General features: G+C 42.5%; 1 protein-coding gene across 4 annotated transcripts in view; it reads right to left on the minus strand.

Moving 5' to 3' along the window:
* Positions 1 to 18,754, minus strand: part of mib1 (MIB E3 ubiquitin protein ligase 1) — a 55,440-nt gene that overhangs the window by 6,568 nt on the left and 30,118 nt on the right. For all 4 annotated transcript variants that reach the window (XM_044221129.1, XM_044221128.1, XM_044221127.1 and 1 more), the window contains exons 13-16: positions 4,882 to 5,014; positions 3,699 to 3,785; positions 3,021 to 3,179; positions 938 to 1,119 (exon numbers count right to left, since the gene is read on the minus strand). In XM_044221129.1, the coding sequence (XP_044077064.1) occupies positions 938 to 1,119; positions 3,021 to 3,179; positions 3,699 to 3,785; positions 4,882 to 5,014 (561 nt within the window). The remainder of the gene's footprint in view (positions 1 to 937; positions 1,120 to 3,020; positions 3,180 to 3,698; positions 3,786 to 4,881; positions 5,015 to 18,754) is intronic.

The raw sequence follows: 18,754 nt of genomic DNA on the forward strand, positions 1-18,754 counted from the left end.
AAAGAAAATGAGGGGAGGCAGAGAGAGACTACAAAAGGAAAAGAAGGAGGAAAAGGAAACAAAACCCTACATGAAACATTTTTAGCAAAGAAAGAAAATCAATAAGGTCGTCTGATGTTTTTCCTGTGATGGTGCTCTCTTCCTTTTTCCCCTTTCAGGTGTTGTTTCAGTCGCAGTGGGTCCATGAACATACTTAACAGCATCAAACACATTCCTGTAAGTTCATCCTTTTGAACCCTGTGTGTAACAAGGGCTTCATGCCTGTTTAAAGACTTTCCAGAAGCATTGTAACGTCAGTTTGATGAACGGTTAAGTGCTATTTGGCCACATAAGTGTGAAAAGCAGACTTAATAAATAAAATAGATATATAAATCTAAGTCTGCGTGACTGTTTTGATATGGCCAGACATAGCCTGATGGAGGCTTAGTTAATCCATAAAAAAGCGAAGCATAAAAACTACAATTTTTTAGGGAGGGGGGCGGAGTTAATGCCAGCTTCCAGAGACTCCAGGAAGCCACTGCTCCTGGTGAAAAATGAGTCCAGTAAACCATCTCTAAAACCAAAAATTTTAATTTTTTCACCTCAGTTTTTGTTCAGATTAAACAAACAAGATATGTGTCAAGATGTGTTAATTATTGAGCTTTAGAGGTGCTGGTAGGCAGATTTTTTTTTACCTTTGACAATCCTGGCATTATATTACATTACATTCATTTGGCAGACACTTTTGTCCAAAGCGATATACAACTAAAGAGTACACTAGCTGTTTTACCCTGTTTCCAGTCTTTATGCTAAGCTAAGCTATCTGTCACCTGGCTCCAGGCTTCATACTTAACAGACAGACATGAGCGTGTTATTGATCTTCCCATCTAACTCTTGGCAAGATAGCAAATAGGTGTATTTCCCAAAATGTCAAACTATTCCTTCAAGGGATGTTTACCTGCTCTTCTCTTTGTGGCATTTGGCCAGAGCCTTGCAGAGGCTGGGGTCAGGACACAGGTCTAGAGGGGACTGGCCCTTCTTGTTACGAATGGTCAAGTCTGCTCCATTAGCTGCAAGGAAGCAGGCAATGGATGCTGCACTCTTCTTTTCTGCCCCCTGGGTGCCCAAGCCCATGATTAACTGCAGGGAGCCAGACAGAAACACAAAAACAGATAAAACATCACGCATTTGACTTTTGACACTAAAGATTGTTTTCACGTTGAATCCAATGGGAACAGTGTCTTGTCTCTACCTTATTTATTATTCAGATGACTGAATGAGTTAAATGTAGATGAACCAAGTCAAAGTGCAATCAGAACACCACCAATTAGCCAATCAAAGACATGCCTTATGATGACTGTCAGACAGTGTAACCCCCTCACCCCCACCCGAAATCCCATTAACTTTCCCATCTCTCTCTCCCTCCTCCAGCTCATCACCTCATTCAAGTCTACCCCAACTCAACGCCTCTCTCTCTCTAGCAATTTGGGCCTTCCATGTCTGATTGTCTTCAACCAGTAGCTTTTACATCTCTGCTGATGGAGCCACCGGGCCGGCTAATTCAATTCTCATCAGGCTGGGGCCAGGGGGGGCGGGCGGCAATGGGAGAGCGACCCAACTGCACATATCTCAATTAGGCCTGCTGTCTGTCTGTTCCGCTCCTCTGCTGGGGAACCAGGGAGGGCAGGAAGGGGGATAGAAGAGAGGAAGCGGAGGAGGAGAAGAGAAATACATGGGGGGGAAGACAGAAGGTGACAGGTAACGTAAGGCTGTAGCTGCAGCTAGGCCCTGTAGCCTTAAACTCATCCCTGTAGGGATCAGTGATGTGGTGATAATATGAAGAGGGTTCAGGTCTGACATGCCCCTCTACAGAGGGACAAACTCATTCAGGTTGGTCAAGAGGCTGCAATGAGCTGGTTGACTGCTCTGTGCTAGTGTCGGGCTGCTTTCTGATGGGCCGGTGCAGACTGGGCTGTCCAGTGATTCGGACGGAGTCCTGACGGAGGACTAAGGAGCACTGAGCTTCCTGTCGAAGTGTAATCTGTCATCATTTTTCACACATCGGGCAGTGGTTCACATATTGATCTTCATACAGGTGTGTATACAGGAAGAAAAGCCTAAATACAATCGCCCAAAATCTTAAATGCTAAATACCGTAACATGATTATACTCTCACTGGTAGTGTTGTAAGGGACAAACATTCAGTTCTTGACAGAGCAAACATGCCACATATTTATGAAGGTGACTGCACACTCGACCTGATGCTTTAAAAAACATTGTTTTCCTCCTGTGAGTGGTTTGTGTTCTTCTCTACATGTTTATACAGGTTTTCTCTAACTTTGGTATCTTTCACAGCCTTTTAAAGAGCATTTTAAAGAGCCATGAGTAGCACTAGAGCAAAGCCAGGTAGTATAAAGTTCTTATAACATGATATATTAGTCTGTGTGCCTTTTCTTGCCAAATATATTTGGGAATGTTTACTTGAATCGCATCAGCCTATTGGATAATGAGGTGCCACATTTCCTGATTTCTACAATTGACTTCTGGTGTCCACATTGAGCCTGCTGTTACTTGACTTAACTATATCTCTTGGGGCGGCTGTGCCTTAGAGAGCGGGTCGTCTACCAATCGGAAGAACCCCCAGCCCACGTGTCCTTCGGTGGGTTCTTGAAAATACTTAGTCACAAGTTGCCCTTGGGCAAGACACTGAATCCCAAAAAGATCCAGAGGGCTGTGCCTTCGGTGTGTAAGTGTGTGTGAATGATTAGTTAGTTTCTTTGAACTGATGAGCAGTTAGCATCTGCCATCAGTGGGTGAATGGGGTGAATGTGATATGTAGTGTGAAGCGCTTTGAGTGGTCGGAAGACTAGAAAGGTACTATACAAGTACAGTCCATTTACCATCTTGGCTGTTAAGACTACACACAAAGTTGTTTCATTTTTATGTATGAACACCTAAATGCGGTGATGTACTTAAGGAACATTGACCCGATTAAATTACTGTAATCTAGGAGGAACAGTGAATAATAGATGTATATGTACTGTGTTCTTGGAGGGTTCCCAGGGCTCCACTTTGCTGACGTCCTGCATATCTTGGAGTTGTCGCAATTGGGACAGTGTGTGGTGACGCAGTGCCTCGTGAAGTGGTGTGTCTCCGTCCTTGTCCTGCACATCAAGCTTGGCCTCTGCCCGCACCAGCAGCTGTTAGGAAAAACATATGAATATACAGTCACACAAACAGGCAGTCAAACAGAAACCCTAGCGACAACCATAAAACAACTTTAATTTTATGCTACAATGCAAATGCCACAGTGCTGATTTATAAGGATGCTGCTTACAATGAACTGCCTCAGTGTTGTATTCCCCAATTATGAAGTGCATTTTTTCTTGAGTCCACAAGATGGCAACGCAGCAATCTCAATCCAACACTACGCCAAATGACTCTAACCAAGACACTGCCTCAAAGAGCATTTTCCCTTACACAGCATCAATCTGAAGCAGGACCTCATTCAACTGCAGGACATCCACCAGTATAAATTAAATGTGGGGCTACAGTGATGTTGTTCTACTCCCTTTTGTGTATAGCCCAGAATGTGGGACTGATAGAGAGATAACTACAGACATTAGCTTCAGTTTGTGGTGGAAGTGAGAGGGGAAAGGAGGAGAAAAAAATTATAGAAGGCATAAGAAAAAGAATAAAAATTAAGAGGGCCCACTAACCCGGACTATCTGGGTGTGTTGACGCTCCACTGCCAGATGTAATGCCGTCTGCTGGTTGACATTCTGGATGTCTAAACTGGCACTGCCCTGGGAGGCGGGAACAGGAGAGGAGCAAACACACACAATAAACATATGGGAATTTGTGCATACATTAACAGCCCACCATAATGAATCACACATGCATATGTGCATGTAGATGTGACAGAAAAGTGATAAATGTAGACAAACAAACAGAAAAAAAGAGTCAAACAGAATTCAGTCAAAAAGTAAAATATTTGTTCAGCACATGAAAGATTGAAACAACCATTCTGGCTTTATGTGCCATGACAGAACCTTCCTTCCTTCAACCCTGCAGACCAACAAAGTATCACCTAGGGGGTTGGAAAAAACACATCCTACAATAGCGCTGCATGTGATTGTCATTTCCAATTGCGAACACCTCAGCTGAGGAGATGTGGAGGGAAGATAATCATTGTGATCAGGCAGTGTGTGAAATCCCCAAGTAATAAGACTGACTGACTGACTGGCTGGCTGGCTGGCAGGGAATCTGCAGTGCACCTTGTAGTGTGGTGCAATTTCTGAATAGAAAGCTGAGCCATCACTGCGAACCAGCCCATTGCAGGGACTTGAGAAAAGGGCTGTCCCAGCTTAAAGGTAGCTTGCACAGCGAGCATTCATGCGTTGGAATGTTGCAGCAACATTGCTGCCTTGCACCATATCCTAATTAACCCAGTTCCCACTTCCCACGTCAGGTGACTTTTGCTGTAAACTCCTGTATGTGTTAGTCTTCAGGGAGTTAAACCTGCAATCTCAGAAGGGAAAAGCGCACAAAGATATGATTGCAGGAGGAGGATATGAAGGCCCAACAGCACTAAAGAATACCCCTGGAGGCCCTGTGAACCGTATGGATTCAATAAAAAAAAAATGGCAGTTATAGCAGCTTCAACTGGTCTACAGCTTGCTGGCTGCAGGGAGTGCAGTGGAAGCTGCTCTTAATGGTCTGTAGTCAGAAAATGCCAGGAGTGCAGGCTGAGCTGATGCAGCTATGCTTTGGGCTAATAATTGTAAACTGAAGGGGTCTTTTCTACAGTTTGAATAACTGCATTTGTTGTCAGTTTAAGTGATTAACCATATATTAACATTAGCTATTTATATATGTCTGTGAGTGCTGGTGTGTTATTACCTGGTGCACCAAAAGCTCAGCCACCTCCACATGGTTGTTGAGGGCAGCCAGGTGTAGTGCGGTGTAACCGTCGTCCTTCTTCTCGTCTACAATCCAAGGCCTCGGCAGTTTGGATAGCAGCACACGCATGGCACTGAACGGAGAGGAGATAGGGAGAGAGGGGGGGGAAGTGAGTGTTTGAATGGGCTAAGCTGGAACGCATGATGGAAAAAGCCCAAGAAGGTATAGTACAGACAGTACAGTCAATTTGATAGTTTATGATGCAAACTTAATCCATCTGTGACTGAATGTCTCATGTACTGTATGATAGCTCATGGCAAGGCACAAGCTGTTGTAAGCAAACACATGACAGTGTCTGTACTGCTGATACAGAGCGTATTCCAATACACTTTTTTTTTTTTTTTTTTTTTTTTACAGCAGAGCATATCCCATTTTCACACATGGGGACAAGAATACTAAATCAACTTAGGGAGGAGTTGCTTTCCCAAGCAAGAGTGTTATTTACATCAAGCTCTGAATGGTACAAGTGCTGTGTGTTATTTTAGAGTACCCGTCCCCCTACCCTCTCTTCAGTTAAAAAGGGAAGCCACTTTTCCCTTGATGATGCGCAAAAGCGCCTATCATTTGGTGGCAAAATGGTAATTACACAAGTTTTAGCAGCATTCACTCAGGTCTCCTCCTGGGGAAGAAACAGACAGGGTGGGAAGGGAAAAAAATCCATTGTTTAAACAGTGCTGTTTAACCGAAGTTGCCTGGTGTGGTGAAAAGAGCCAGTCAGTTCTGTGCCACTGAAGGTCATTTAGAGGATGTGAGCCACAGAGAGAGATGTGGCTGCAAAGGCAACTGTACAAGAGGAAGGCTGAGAAGGAATCACAGTGTCACAGTGGGGATAAAGAGGGACTCCCTACAGCATCATTGAAGAAAAGCGGTCTGTTTTACTAGTAAAAGGAAGCCCCACACGTTTCCATTCATTATTAAAGCCAAAGATCACAAAAAAAAGACAGCAGGGAAAAAATTAAAATATAATTCGACTTAAGCTGTAATACAGTTAAGTTGTAATGCCCTTATTCCTACTAAGTCAACTAGGTTTCATAGCATGACAGCTTTAGTTTAGTTTTGGACTCATCCATTATCTCTTTGCCCCCAACCCCTACCTCTCTTCCTACTCTTTTTGCTTTAGCCCATGGGCACACATCCAGTCATATGGTACATGAGAATACTGAAATGAGACTCATCCCTAATTTAGTATATGGCCAGTGCATCATTTGAGGATATGTGATGAGAAACAAAGGTTCTTCAATTAGTGCAAATACTATAGAATATGAAACAAGACACTTAAAAAGCCATATCCCTGAACTGTTCTTGTATCTTTTCTGTAGTTAGGTACACAATGTACCTTCAATAAGCATTAAAGCAGCAACGCTGGAAGGAACACATCTGACCTTGATTAACCCTGAATAATCATGCAGGGCATATCTTTGAAATGAGACAAAAGGAGGCAGCTGATTTTACTCTGACTTTGATATGACTGAACAGCCCCTGTGCGAGCACTGTAGTGTTTACGTACACAACAGTAAGGTAAATTGGGTTTGAAGCAGTACAGGGAGGAAATGGGCTCCAGCACAGAGCAGGGAGGCCACAGCCTGCACAATCAATGAAAACTGTTAACTATTAAGACAGAGAAAAGAAATAAATGCAAACCAAAATGCTGGCAGGCTTTCAGACTGAAGGGAATCAGGATGGCTGGTTCCCTGCGGGTTTTTGCTAAACCTACAGCTTGTCTCCCTCCTTCTGGAGTAATGAAAGAGAGCATCATCAGCACATCCTCTTGAGGAAAGCATAGAAAGAGGGGCAGAGAGGCAGGGGGGCAGGCAGTCAGCACCTCTGTACGGACAGAGATCCAGGGCTGGTGTACTGCTGCAGTGAACAGCGCAGCACACTGATCCCGGGCTCCCTCGCTCTCTCTCTCTACCTCTCATTGCACAGAGGCTTACGCACACACACACCTGCATTGCTTGCAGCCATCTTCAACCACTTAATGCAGAGGAGCACTGCTTAAATGTGATCGCAACCGCACCCATTCTACCTAATCTCACATTCATAATGTGTCGCCTTTGTTACAAAGAATTATTTGCTTAGATTTACCATCTCAGGGGGGACTTTTGAGTAATCTCATCCGTGGCGCTCCCACTGGGTAGGAGTTGAGATTTAAACAAGCAAATTATTCAAGAAAAGACCTTGCCACATCAGATTCTTGCCTGAAGCTATTACATAAAACTTATTCCCAGTGGTTAAACATAGCACTCTTTTAGATTTCTTTCAAGTAAGACTGATAGACAATATAGGAATGCAGTTTTTCTTTCTTAACTACAACAGTTTCCACCAGAATCAAGGGCAATTGTTCCACATCAAGCCTTTGTTCTTTTTGTGTCCATTTTCTTCCTCCTATTGGTGCAACATATAACATTTGTGCGATCTGGATTGGCTGTAACTATCTCCTATATGTAGAACAACTGGCCAATAAATGCACACCTGCTACACTTTAGGGGCAGACTGGCGCCTTCTAGTGTCAAAACCAGGCACTTGAGTGCTGGGCAGGTGTTTGTTGTTGTAGGGAGCCCCTCCAATAGAAGTCTAGATTGACAGGCTCCCTGCCACGCTGGGCGAAATGGGCAGACATTAATATTAATGCCCTATACTGGCACTGCTGCATTGCAGTTAAGCTATTTGCTGTAAAGGCAGAAACGGAGAGTGAATTAAGAACCAAGAAATAAATCCTAGTTGTTTTTTATCTCATGGGTAATGTTAGCAGTGACTGGGGGGGTACAAGAGAAACTGTGTTGGCCCTTGAGGTAGGTTGTCGAGCAGGAGACAGAAGAGAGTGAGCCTAGCTAGCTCAGGCTGCAGACCTTTTACTGAGCAGAAGACACTGACTTGACCTGGGAGTTAACATTTAGACAACTCAGGTTATCTGCCATGAGAAGGAGACCAATATTTAGAGTGAAGTGAGGATCTCCTTGTTACAACTGAACTTTAAAACCAATGCTTATGGTCTGTGTAAATTCAGGAAGACATGCAGCTGAGGAGAGGGAATAGTAGAGGAGAGAGGTAGAAGGGGGGACATGATGGAACTGGGTCACCCTGTGAGAGATCTCAAAAGTCCCTTAGGAGACACAGGGGCCTGTTGTCTTTGGCTGCAATTTGTCATTGACCAGGACGCTCTCTGACGCCCTCAGCTCTGAGTGGGTTGGCGTTTGTCATTGTATGTAAGACAGTGGAAGTGTGTGTGCGTGAGCGTAGGGGTCGACAGGGCCCTTCTGCTGCCCTCGCCTGGCTGACAGCCATCTGTGTGGTGGTCAGTAACCGTTATTACAACAGGAAGTGAGAGTTGGGGGGCAATAACTTGGGTAGGACAGGGCAAAATGGGAAACAGTCAACATCCAGCCTGAGATTAATGGCTGCGCACAAACATATGGTTACTCTGATGTACGAGACGTGTTTGGCATACCATCATCCATTAACTAAGGCTTCAAGCTCAAGAGAGGCAATCCAAATTCTGCATTGGAAATTAGTCGCCAAAAGGTGCCACCTGCTATTGAAAATGATCAGGCTTGCAAGTGTGAGAGGGCTTATATGCTCAAACAAACAGATCAGATCTACACCAAAGTTAATTCTTGACCTTAATAAATAAAATAAAATAAAATGAGGTTTGCCCATATATTCCTTACGTAGTAGGATTTTTTCTCCTGAGGCAGAGTCCTTCTTGGATCAGCCTTTCGAGATGAGAAGACTTCAGACGATACATGAGGTGTCAGCTCATCGGAGACAGGATCAATACTTTCAGGTCCTTTGAAATAGAGAACCTTGTTCCCAACAAATCATTCACAATTGCAACACACTAACTTCCCCCTTTTCACTCTGGGCTGGGAAGCGCTCTTCATCATGTGTGAGAGGTTTGGAAGGCACAGAGTCCCTAAGTCAGTGGCAGGTGGGAGGGTTAGAGTCATAAAACTGTTCAGGATCTTACTGATCTTAAAACATGCTGCTTTGAATGGGAATGTTGGCTCACATATTGCTTGTTTTTGAAACTGTGTGTGAAAATGAAACAGGCATAACTTCAACACAAAAAAGGGGAAACTTAACTGTCAATTCCACTGCTGTCACTAAATGACACAACATATACTGGACGTGACAAATCATTTAAGTAGCCTTTAATCCGCATGTAAATATAACTGGTTTAACTTCAGATCCCTCAAAAGTTCATCCTGGGCATCATTACACCCCTAGAAGCAATTAGTTACCAGTTCACTTTGTCAGGGCCGTCCCACAGCTACTGGCTGTCCTGCTGTGGACAGAGTAAATAAACACAGGTAACGTCCAGGCCAGCAGTGCAGCACAGCAGAGAGCTGAGGACAAGAACCTAACTGGCTCTGCTCGATAAAAAAAGGCTTTCATTACCACGCCGTGAAGAGAATAATTTCCCCTACAATGTGACCTTCCCCTGCCTGCCTGTACCTGGGGCCCCTGAGTGAGCATGCTTTTATTAAGGACTATTTGCATAAACCGGGAAGAGGGGAAAGGGGTGCATTTCTATGATGTTTTGGTTATCACTATAGCTATTGTCGGTGCCTTGAAGGTTGTTTAGGAGACGCCAGGTGCATTTTCAAAACATCTCAGGTACACTTGTCTGTCCATTTGGGAAGTGGGTGGGGGCGTATAAAGGCTTAGCTTTAATTATCCTTAAATCATCTGGTATTATGGGGCGTCCTGATTCATAGCAATTTATGAAGAAGGAGGCAGCAAGACAGTCAGAGAAGCCCAATGGCGCGTTAATGTCCCATTGGTTCGAGATGACCCAATTATTTTCCCGTGCTACTCTTCCTTTGCACTTTATTCTCCTCAGCACCTTGAAAAAACCTCATTCTCATTTCTGCACCAGCCATAATATCATAATATACATCCTTTTACCCAAAAAGGAAAGAATGACATAAAAGATACAGCAAGGACATGCAGATTATATTAGAATAAAGAGACACCTAAATTGTGTATACTATATCGAACAATTGCTCAATAGCATCATTACCTATAAAACAATCATGTAATTATTGAACATCACTTTTTGCATAGGCTTGGTTAGGCCTGGATCATAACGTAATAGGTTGTGTTTTCATTTTTAGTCTGTTGCTTATGCAAATCTGAGAACAGTTGAGTAATATTTATTAAACTGAACTGAAACTAACCTGCAGTACAAAATGACTCACAAGTAGTTGACCTAGGACTGACATAAAGGAGTGAATACAATTTGACAATGTGCAAATAACAAACTTGAAAGGTGACAAAACCACACGACAGGATTTGGTAATTGCATTTGACGTAGGGCAAAGTATACAAAACGAGGCAGAGAAAATGAAAATTGTAGCTCAAATCACTTATCAGCCAAAGATACAAACAGACTTGAGTACGCTGTCACCAGAGCACCCACACTCACTGTCCTGTCTTTCCTATCATTACAGTCAGTGTACCTCAAACAAGCTGCTAACAGAGCAAAGAAAATCATCTCTGACCCCATCACCCTGCTCACTCCCTTTTCTACAAACAGCCTTCTGGAACATGCTACAGATCACTACCACTCTTCAAATGCAGCTTTTCTCTGACTGTAAGTAAATTAAATTCATGAAAACAAAACCCACTTATCAATATGTACACCTATGTACTTATGAAATATCAATACATCTCTGATCCTGTTAACTGACTGTATGTTTTTATTGATTGTGTATGTGCTCATCCACTGTCTATTATGAGAAACTGAATTTATTAAGATGCTATACAAAAAGCAAATTGTGGCTTTTGCCAATATTTGGATTTTATGGCCCCTGTAACTGCTAAGAAGAGTGATACAACGCCAAGAGATTGCACTGCGATTAACGTCTTTGTACTCCCTCATGGCAGGGTTGTACAGCTCTGGAACGGGTCGGTTTGCAAGTCGTGGGTGAACAAAACCTAACGGGAAACCCTCTGTCCCCCTGTTAAAAATTTACAAATCACTAGTGCCTATGGGTAATGTCACTCATACTCCATCTTTTTCTACAGTCCAAGGTGCAGAGATTGATCGACACTTTGTGCAGCTACTTCTCAGTGAAAGCCTTACAGCAGAGACAACTGAATGTAGCTTTTACTGTGAAGCAGCTGCACAAAGTCATAGGCACTGGGAGCAGCTCAGCTTACGTTGGTTAGGTTCTGACCAAAGTTACATGCTGCAGCAAATTTGTCTTTGGCCCCAATCTCCACTTTGTTAGGTACCCTCTTGAGCTACGGAAAACCCTGAATTTGAACTCTAATATGCACATTTTCTGATTTGCTAGGTCATCAGCACTCTTTATGTTGAACCACCATGTCATGAATCATTTTCAGGTTTTTAGCAAGCTCAATGTTTCATTTCTGACCGACAATGACTCTTTCATTGTGACTGAGATACTGGCCATTTTGTGACTATTAAGTCCCTATCAGTTTCTATGAAACAAAATCAGTCTTACTCCTGCCTGGTGAAATTAACTGCAAGTGATTCCACATAGAGGTACAAAGCGGTAAATAGAACTGGGGGATTGACTCTGGGTTTTGCAGAGCGTTGTAGAATTCAGCCGCGCTGAAGGTCCTTCGATCGACAGCCACTCAGCAGCATGCCACACTGTCACTATATGGGCAGACAGTCTCAGAGGCTCCCATGATCTACAGTCTCACAGCAAATCTACCACTTTAAATCACCCCTCACTCCCTGGCCCGCCTCCCACCTTTCTGCCCCCACAAACACATTACACTCACCCTCATACTCCCTCTGAAACGCTCATCCCTGTATGTTGTAACCTGTGAGGGTCCCTTTACACACAGCAAGCCAGCAGTAACAGTATTGCCCCTTAAACACAACAGAAAAACGAGGATAACACACACATCAAATTCTCTTCCACAGTAATTGGCAGAACCCAAACAAGCTGCCATATTGCAGCTGATGAGTCTGACTTCATCAGCAGTTGCACTTCTAGGCACACATACAGAGGAAGAAGCTGTGGCTGAAAGAGCAGTTTGGTAATTAAAATCTTTTGTTTGCAGTGGGAAATAATAGAGATCAAAGGGCCTTGTATCAGCTACTGCCTCCCCTAAGCACTGAGACAACAGGCCATATGCCCAAGAGCAGCACAGAAAATGTCTAACAGCCAACTTGTTAATGGTGGGGGAATAGAGCTGGTATGAATTTGCTATACATTACACAGATAACGCTCCACAGAAACTTGAACGTATTCCACACAGATCCACGATTCTACAGATGCACTGTGCAGTGCAATGAAGGTTTACTGCTACAATTTTCCATGTGAGCTACTCTGCTTAATCCCAAAAATGTAATTTTTTTTTTTTTTTTTTTTTTTTTTACAAAGAAAGTGCTGTGCCATTGTCGATTTTCTTCAGTATTCTTTGCATGTTCGGACACTAGCATCGACACACATGCGCACACAAGCACACCAAACGACACAAACAAACACAAATCCTTATCCCCTTGACCTGTCATACTGCATTTACATGGGAGCCACTGACTTCAGTGTCCGTATGGGTTACCAAGGTAACATGGTCTGCATTATTCAACAGCAAAGCTTGGTTTAGATGTGAACATCAGCCTGAATGTGTCCCTCAGAGTACATTAGGGTTACTAATACCCCTTCCGCTGACAAAAATTGTATATGCCTGGACATGGGATACTGAGCATAAGTTCTGCCCATATCTAACCATACATATCACACAGGTGAACACCATTTCTAAGCTGTTCACACAAAACTCAGATATGCGAATTTGGCTCCTTACACATCTAATATTGTTAAAATGGCTTGATATTAATACTTATATTATGCATGTATGTATATATATCATACCATTATATTGATCTAAAGCTAAGCTCTATGAAGTACAAAACAGGAATAAATTAAAATAAATAATATTCAATCACACTACGTGACCAGCTAGTTGAAAATGTACTTAGTGCCATGTTTCTTGAGTTTTGTGTTGTGTGAAACCACATTTACTTTACAGGAAGGTTTATACTGATGTTTTACATGCATTTACTAAGCTAAGAAAAATGCAGCACACCTCTGTGTTTCATTAAAAAAAACACAAACAAAAGTGCCATCACTGATGCTAAAGTACCATCAAATGCAAAAACAAATTCTATTACTCATTCCAGTACATCAAGTAAATAGATAAATTACATTTGTTTTTAAATGGGGGTGGGGGGAAATATTAAAGATGCCTGACAGCTGTGCTGTGGAAGTATATCACCTTGCTCTGTCATATTTATTACCTGCATTGCTGAGGCACTTAAAGTGCCACAAATAAATCCTGCTCTTTCTAGGTTTGGCAAGTAGGAAAAAAAAACATATCATCAGTGCTTATAGTGGCTTCACAATGCAAGCTTTTCTCTTTGCATGCTATAGTCACTTTCCCAAAAGCTCTTTATGTCCTTGAGTCCCTTCAGTAAGGGATGTACCCCTCCCTCTCTCTATCCCTTGATCCCTCGTTTCCTCTCTTTTCCCTCTATCTATCCATCCATCCATCCATCCATCCATCCATCCATCCATCCCTCCCTCCCTCTGCTACCCCCACCCCTCCCTCTCCCAACATGTGCTATAGCAACATAGCAGCCAGGACTTGATGTTTCAGCATGCCACAGGACAGACAGAGCATTACAGCATGGCTGAGCTTATCTATTGGCTCAGAGCCACTGTTGGCCCAGCCCTAGGAGGAAGTGTAGGCGTTCTGATTGGTCACAGGGGGATTGGGGCTTGTATCAGCTTGTCCTCTGGCTGATCTGCTGGACTGGTCCCAGCTCATTCAGAGGTGGACACTGGGAGGGCATCTAGGATTGGGTGATTTTTCAATTAAGTCACAGTGCATGCTGCAGCACCTGCTATCCAGGCTCACTGAATGGACCAGTCCCTGCACTACATTTTTAATGGGCACACTCTTTAGTAAGTAGTTTAACTAGAATAAGCTACAGCAACATAATTCTGAGTCTAACTGAACATCTGAAGCTAATAACAGATAATACTAAGGAGACATATGTAATTACAAATAATAAATCAGCAGGATCAGTCTCTCCAGACTACATAGAGTATGTTATGATAATCGTCCAACATAAGGATATTACCTCCCATTGTGGGCCACAAGAACTCACTAAGTGTAGTTCATCTGGATTCCAAAGGTTACTTTGACATATCTCTGCGATCAGTTATCTTTTAATGAATTACAGCTGGGCACCTGTGTATACCCTTTCCCCTGACCAAGTTCATTGCCTCCACCATCCTGCCATCAGGAATGATCATATATTACTCTGTAAACATGGCAAGATCATACACACAGTATGACGTATACACATGTATTGCGTGAATGTGTGTGGTGTGTATCTGCATATGAGCATACTCATACATTGTCCTCAGCAGTTACAACACCTTTCCTGTAACCTCTCTTTATTTTATCGATATGGGTTGTTGGCTGGTGCATCTGGCTGTCCTCATCTGTAGTAACTTCTAAAATCTGAAAAAAGTTCATTTACAAATCATAAAAGACTAATTCAGGCGAAGCATTACAATATAACCTGTGCATGCACACATTTACTTTAGTGCCCAACTGCATATAAATAAACATAGATCGTAAGCAGTATACTGTGTGTGTGTGTGTGTGTGTGTGTGTGTGTGTGTGTGTGTGAGAGACTCTGAGAAAAAGGTCTTGCACACATATGCACCCCTGCAGTGCATAGGTATTTGTGCAGTTTATGAGTCACTTAATGGTAACATGCGGTGCCAGTAAGGCACGGTAAAAGATCAGAGGCAGAGGAGGCAGAGGAACTTCCCCTGCAGTAAGGCTGGAGGGAACAATGGGCTGCTGGATCAGAGAGCCTGACTGCCACTGGCTTCCCCCTCCAGCACCCAGGTAGGTTGGCCCATTCATAAATCACTTTTATTCCTCCAAGCACTCAACAGCCTCACCTCTTCAAATGATGCACTGTGTAAAGGGATGAGGAGGGAGCGGCGGGACAGGGGGGGGACGAGAGAGATAAAGTAAGCACGAGGAAGAGCCAGGCTGATGGAAGAGGAGCATGGAGATTTTCTCAAAAAGCACAAACTGGACTCATTAGAAATAGCTCTAATCCCTTTATGATGTTGACTTGTGGGCAGGCACACAGAAAGAAGGAATTAAGACTAGCTGAAAGACTGACCAAGACTTCACCAGCAAACTTGAAGCTCAAAGAAAAAAAAGGGCCGCATCACCATCTGAAGCTAACCAGAACTCCCTGTACGAAACTTCAATCCGTGGAGACCTGCCTCTCTTTTTTATAAACTTAAATGGATGAGCTCTCATCAGGACTGCCCATCATATGAAAAAAACTAAAACAGATAATACTTATTAAAAGACATTCACACCCACCACCCCTGAACTTTTCCATGGTTTATAGTTTTATAACTCTGAATCATAGTGGAAGCAATCAGGCTGACTGAAATTGATCAAAAGGAAGACTATTTCATGTCAAAGTAAAAACAAATCTCTACAAATTTATCTTAATTTAGTACAAATAAAAAACAAAATAACTGACTGTACTAACCCCTCCATGTCAATATTTAGTAGAGGCACCTCTGGCAGCAATGAAAGCCTTGACTCTTTGTGACTAGGTCTGTGTGTACACTGCTTTTTTAACCCCAATTCTTTGCTAAACTGCCCAAGCTCTGTTATGTTGTACGGAGGCCCCTAAAGGTCACGGCGAGATTTTTTTTGAGGACTACTTTTGCATTCCCTCGCAATATGTTTTGCGTTACCTCGCAATACTTTTGCGTTACCTTACAATACCTTTCTTCTTCCATCCTTCAGAGCCATATGTCTATTTCCGCTCAGCTGCTCCCAGCACAACGCAACAGTATATCAGCTCATTGAACTTTACTTTGAACTGGGCATTAAGTATGCTGATATAGTACTACTGCTCAATAGGCATGCATGGTTATGTAATTAGTGAAAGTAAAATTCTTAGATCAAGAGGTCTCCCTCCAGAAGAAAGCAGTACGGTATCTGCAGTATGCTGGTGGTTTCATTTGTGAAGAGTTACTGTACTCTGTACTGTGTACTGTACCCCAGAGGGTTTCACTGAGGAAAATCAGACGTCTCCAGAGGCGGAATTACAGATGTGCAGTTGAATCTACCTCATAAAGGTAATGTGTTGTATTTGTATCAGTCAAAAATGGTAACAAACAAGAGGGTGACTGAAATGCTGCAAACAGAGTGTGGTTCTGTCACAGAAAGAGCAAACAACATTTAACCACTTGCAGAGATACATCAGGAATGCAGACCAACGCATGTTGGTAAGCTTTTTGCGTTTTTGCACAAAACAAATTAAAGTAACCTTCAATACTGATACAGGTTTTGGTAGAAGGCTTGTTGCTATAAGTGTGGAGCAATAATTGATGTTCCTTATACATACAGCTCCTACCCAGAAGTTTGATAATGTTCTATCTGATAACGTCTTTGCAATGGACATCATATAAGGTAAGGTGTCCATAAATAATGCTCACTGCATTAACTTGAGAATCTCCACATTACCTTCCATTACAAATAGACATACGGCTCAGAAGGAATGGAAGAAGAAAAGTGTTGCAAGGTGACGCAAAAGTATTGCGAGAGAATACAAGTAATTCTCACCATGACCTATAGGGGGCTCAGCAATGTTGCATGAGATCCATGAGAAACAAACCATTTTAAAGTCCTGCCTCAAATTCTTGATCACAAGCCTTCCAGGGCCTGCAACAGAGAATCATCCTCACAGCATGATGCTGCCACCACCACACTTCATAGTGGGGACTTTGTGCCAGCGTGCGGTGTTGACAGTTAACCCGCAGTGGGCCTTGCAGACTTTCAAACCATCATTTGTCACACACAGATTAAAAATTGGTGATCTCCAATCAACATTTTATGAAATGTCTAAAAACAACTGGCTTCACTAGTGATGACTTGGAAACAAAATCTCTATATGGAGGGTGAATACTCCTGCAGTTAATTCTGGTTTATATTTGTACTTAATTTAGATCAATTTGTAGAGATTTATTTGGTTTGCCACTTCTCTGTTGATCAATGTCAAAAATACTAATGATCCATTCACAATTCTTAAATAACAACAAGAAATGAATAGCTTCAAATATTAAAGTTTCTACAAGAACTTGTATTCATTTAATTAATGTTGCAATTTTTCCACCCACAATGCATCTTCTGAACAATATGAAGCATCATTAAAACTTGAAAATGGTTGTTCATACCAATTTGTTTCATTATTTATTTATTTTTTGAATGGAGATATGTCTTAACCAGTACTCGTAGGGAGAAGGACCCATCCCACCCTTTACTCCAGTGAAAGAAAGCACGTCCATTAGTCGACCCTTTTCTTATTGATCGATTAATTGCTCAGCTAAACATTCAGTCCTGCGCTATTCATCATGGAGGGCAGACGTAAGCCATGCTGCTGAGTTTCAGGGGCAGATGGGATGTCGGGATGTAATTGAGATTAAACTGGTGGGTTGGGTGGCTGGAACAGGCAGGGTGGAGATCCACTGAGTGGATACACGAAACACACAAGGGCATCATCAATAGTTATAGGCCACAAAAACCTTAACCAACTGAGAATTAATGCACATGTACAGTAAGTGCATGCACTGTGCAGGAATTTAAACACAGTACATGAATAGTTCCACTATGAGGGAATTAAGGCTGGCTGGAAAATCACTGCTGGTTCAATTTTAAGTGGTGTGCAAACGTATAGACTGCAGGGCAATAATAGGTGGACATTCATAGTTACCATTTATGTAGCTGCAATTCTGCACTTTGATTGGCCATGTAAGGTCAAGTTTTGCGCAGACACATTAGCTTGGAATCAATTTTACATCGCAAATGGTCAATTCTTGTAACAGCCATAAAGATAATGTAATCGAAAAGCTATAAATTGCAGTGACAATACATTAATTAAATTGCACACTTAAATCTATGCAGAATTATCTCCACCATGAAAAAGGCCTGAGATATAACTGAGAGTGAGGGCAGAATGACTGGGAGCTTGTTAAAAGGCTTATCAAATCAAGGACCAGAGAATTGCGTGACATTTTTCTGGCTCATGAAAATACACTTTGACTAATGTTCATGCTGTAGTGAGGGTGTTTGTGAGTTTTCCCAATCTCATTCATTACAACTGAAATGCCACCGCCTGGTTTCCATATGATCACCTTAAAGAACATATTGGTGTGCAAAAACATTGGCTTACATATCCTGGGGCATTGTGCAGTTAAAATGCAGGTGGGGTAAGTAAGAGGACTTGTGTGCTGTCATTGAGGTAGAAGAGGAGAGAGAAGAGGAGAGAGTGAAAAAGAGAGGAGGGCACAGAGGACATTGCTTCCGTACAGTATAGATGTGCCCCGTGATGAGACCAACTAATTAAACAGATTCTTCAGTGGCCGCGCCTCGGGAAAGCTTGAAAAAGACACTTGAAAATTAATGAGAGCTCAAAAAGGAGAGAAAGCAGCCCAAACTTTTCAGTACCTTGGAGGTGAGGCTGCCACTTGTCTCCCTGCATTGCCAAAGGCAGTGTAAATAAATAAATAAATGTGAAAACAATACAATATTTCCTGCTGTCTAACATTCTCTACGCTTCTCTGCACTATACATTCACTTTTACTCTCTCCTCTATTTTTCGAATATGCAGTTATTCTAAGTATAGAGGTGAGCCGACGGAAGCTCTACCATAAGCAACGTGTTCCAGCTCTATTTAAAAAGAATGATAGAGACTGTGGGAGGGTCAAAAGGACAC

Source organism: Siniperca chuatsi, linkage group LG13 (genome assembly GCF_020085105.1).
Source record: "Siniperca chuatsi isolate FFG_IHB_CAS linkage group LG13, ASM2008510v1, whole genome shotgun sequence".
Taxonomy (NCBI): Eukaryota; Metazoa; Chordata; class Actinopteri; order Centrarchiformes; family Sinipercidae; genus Siniperca; species Siniperca chuatsi.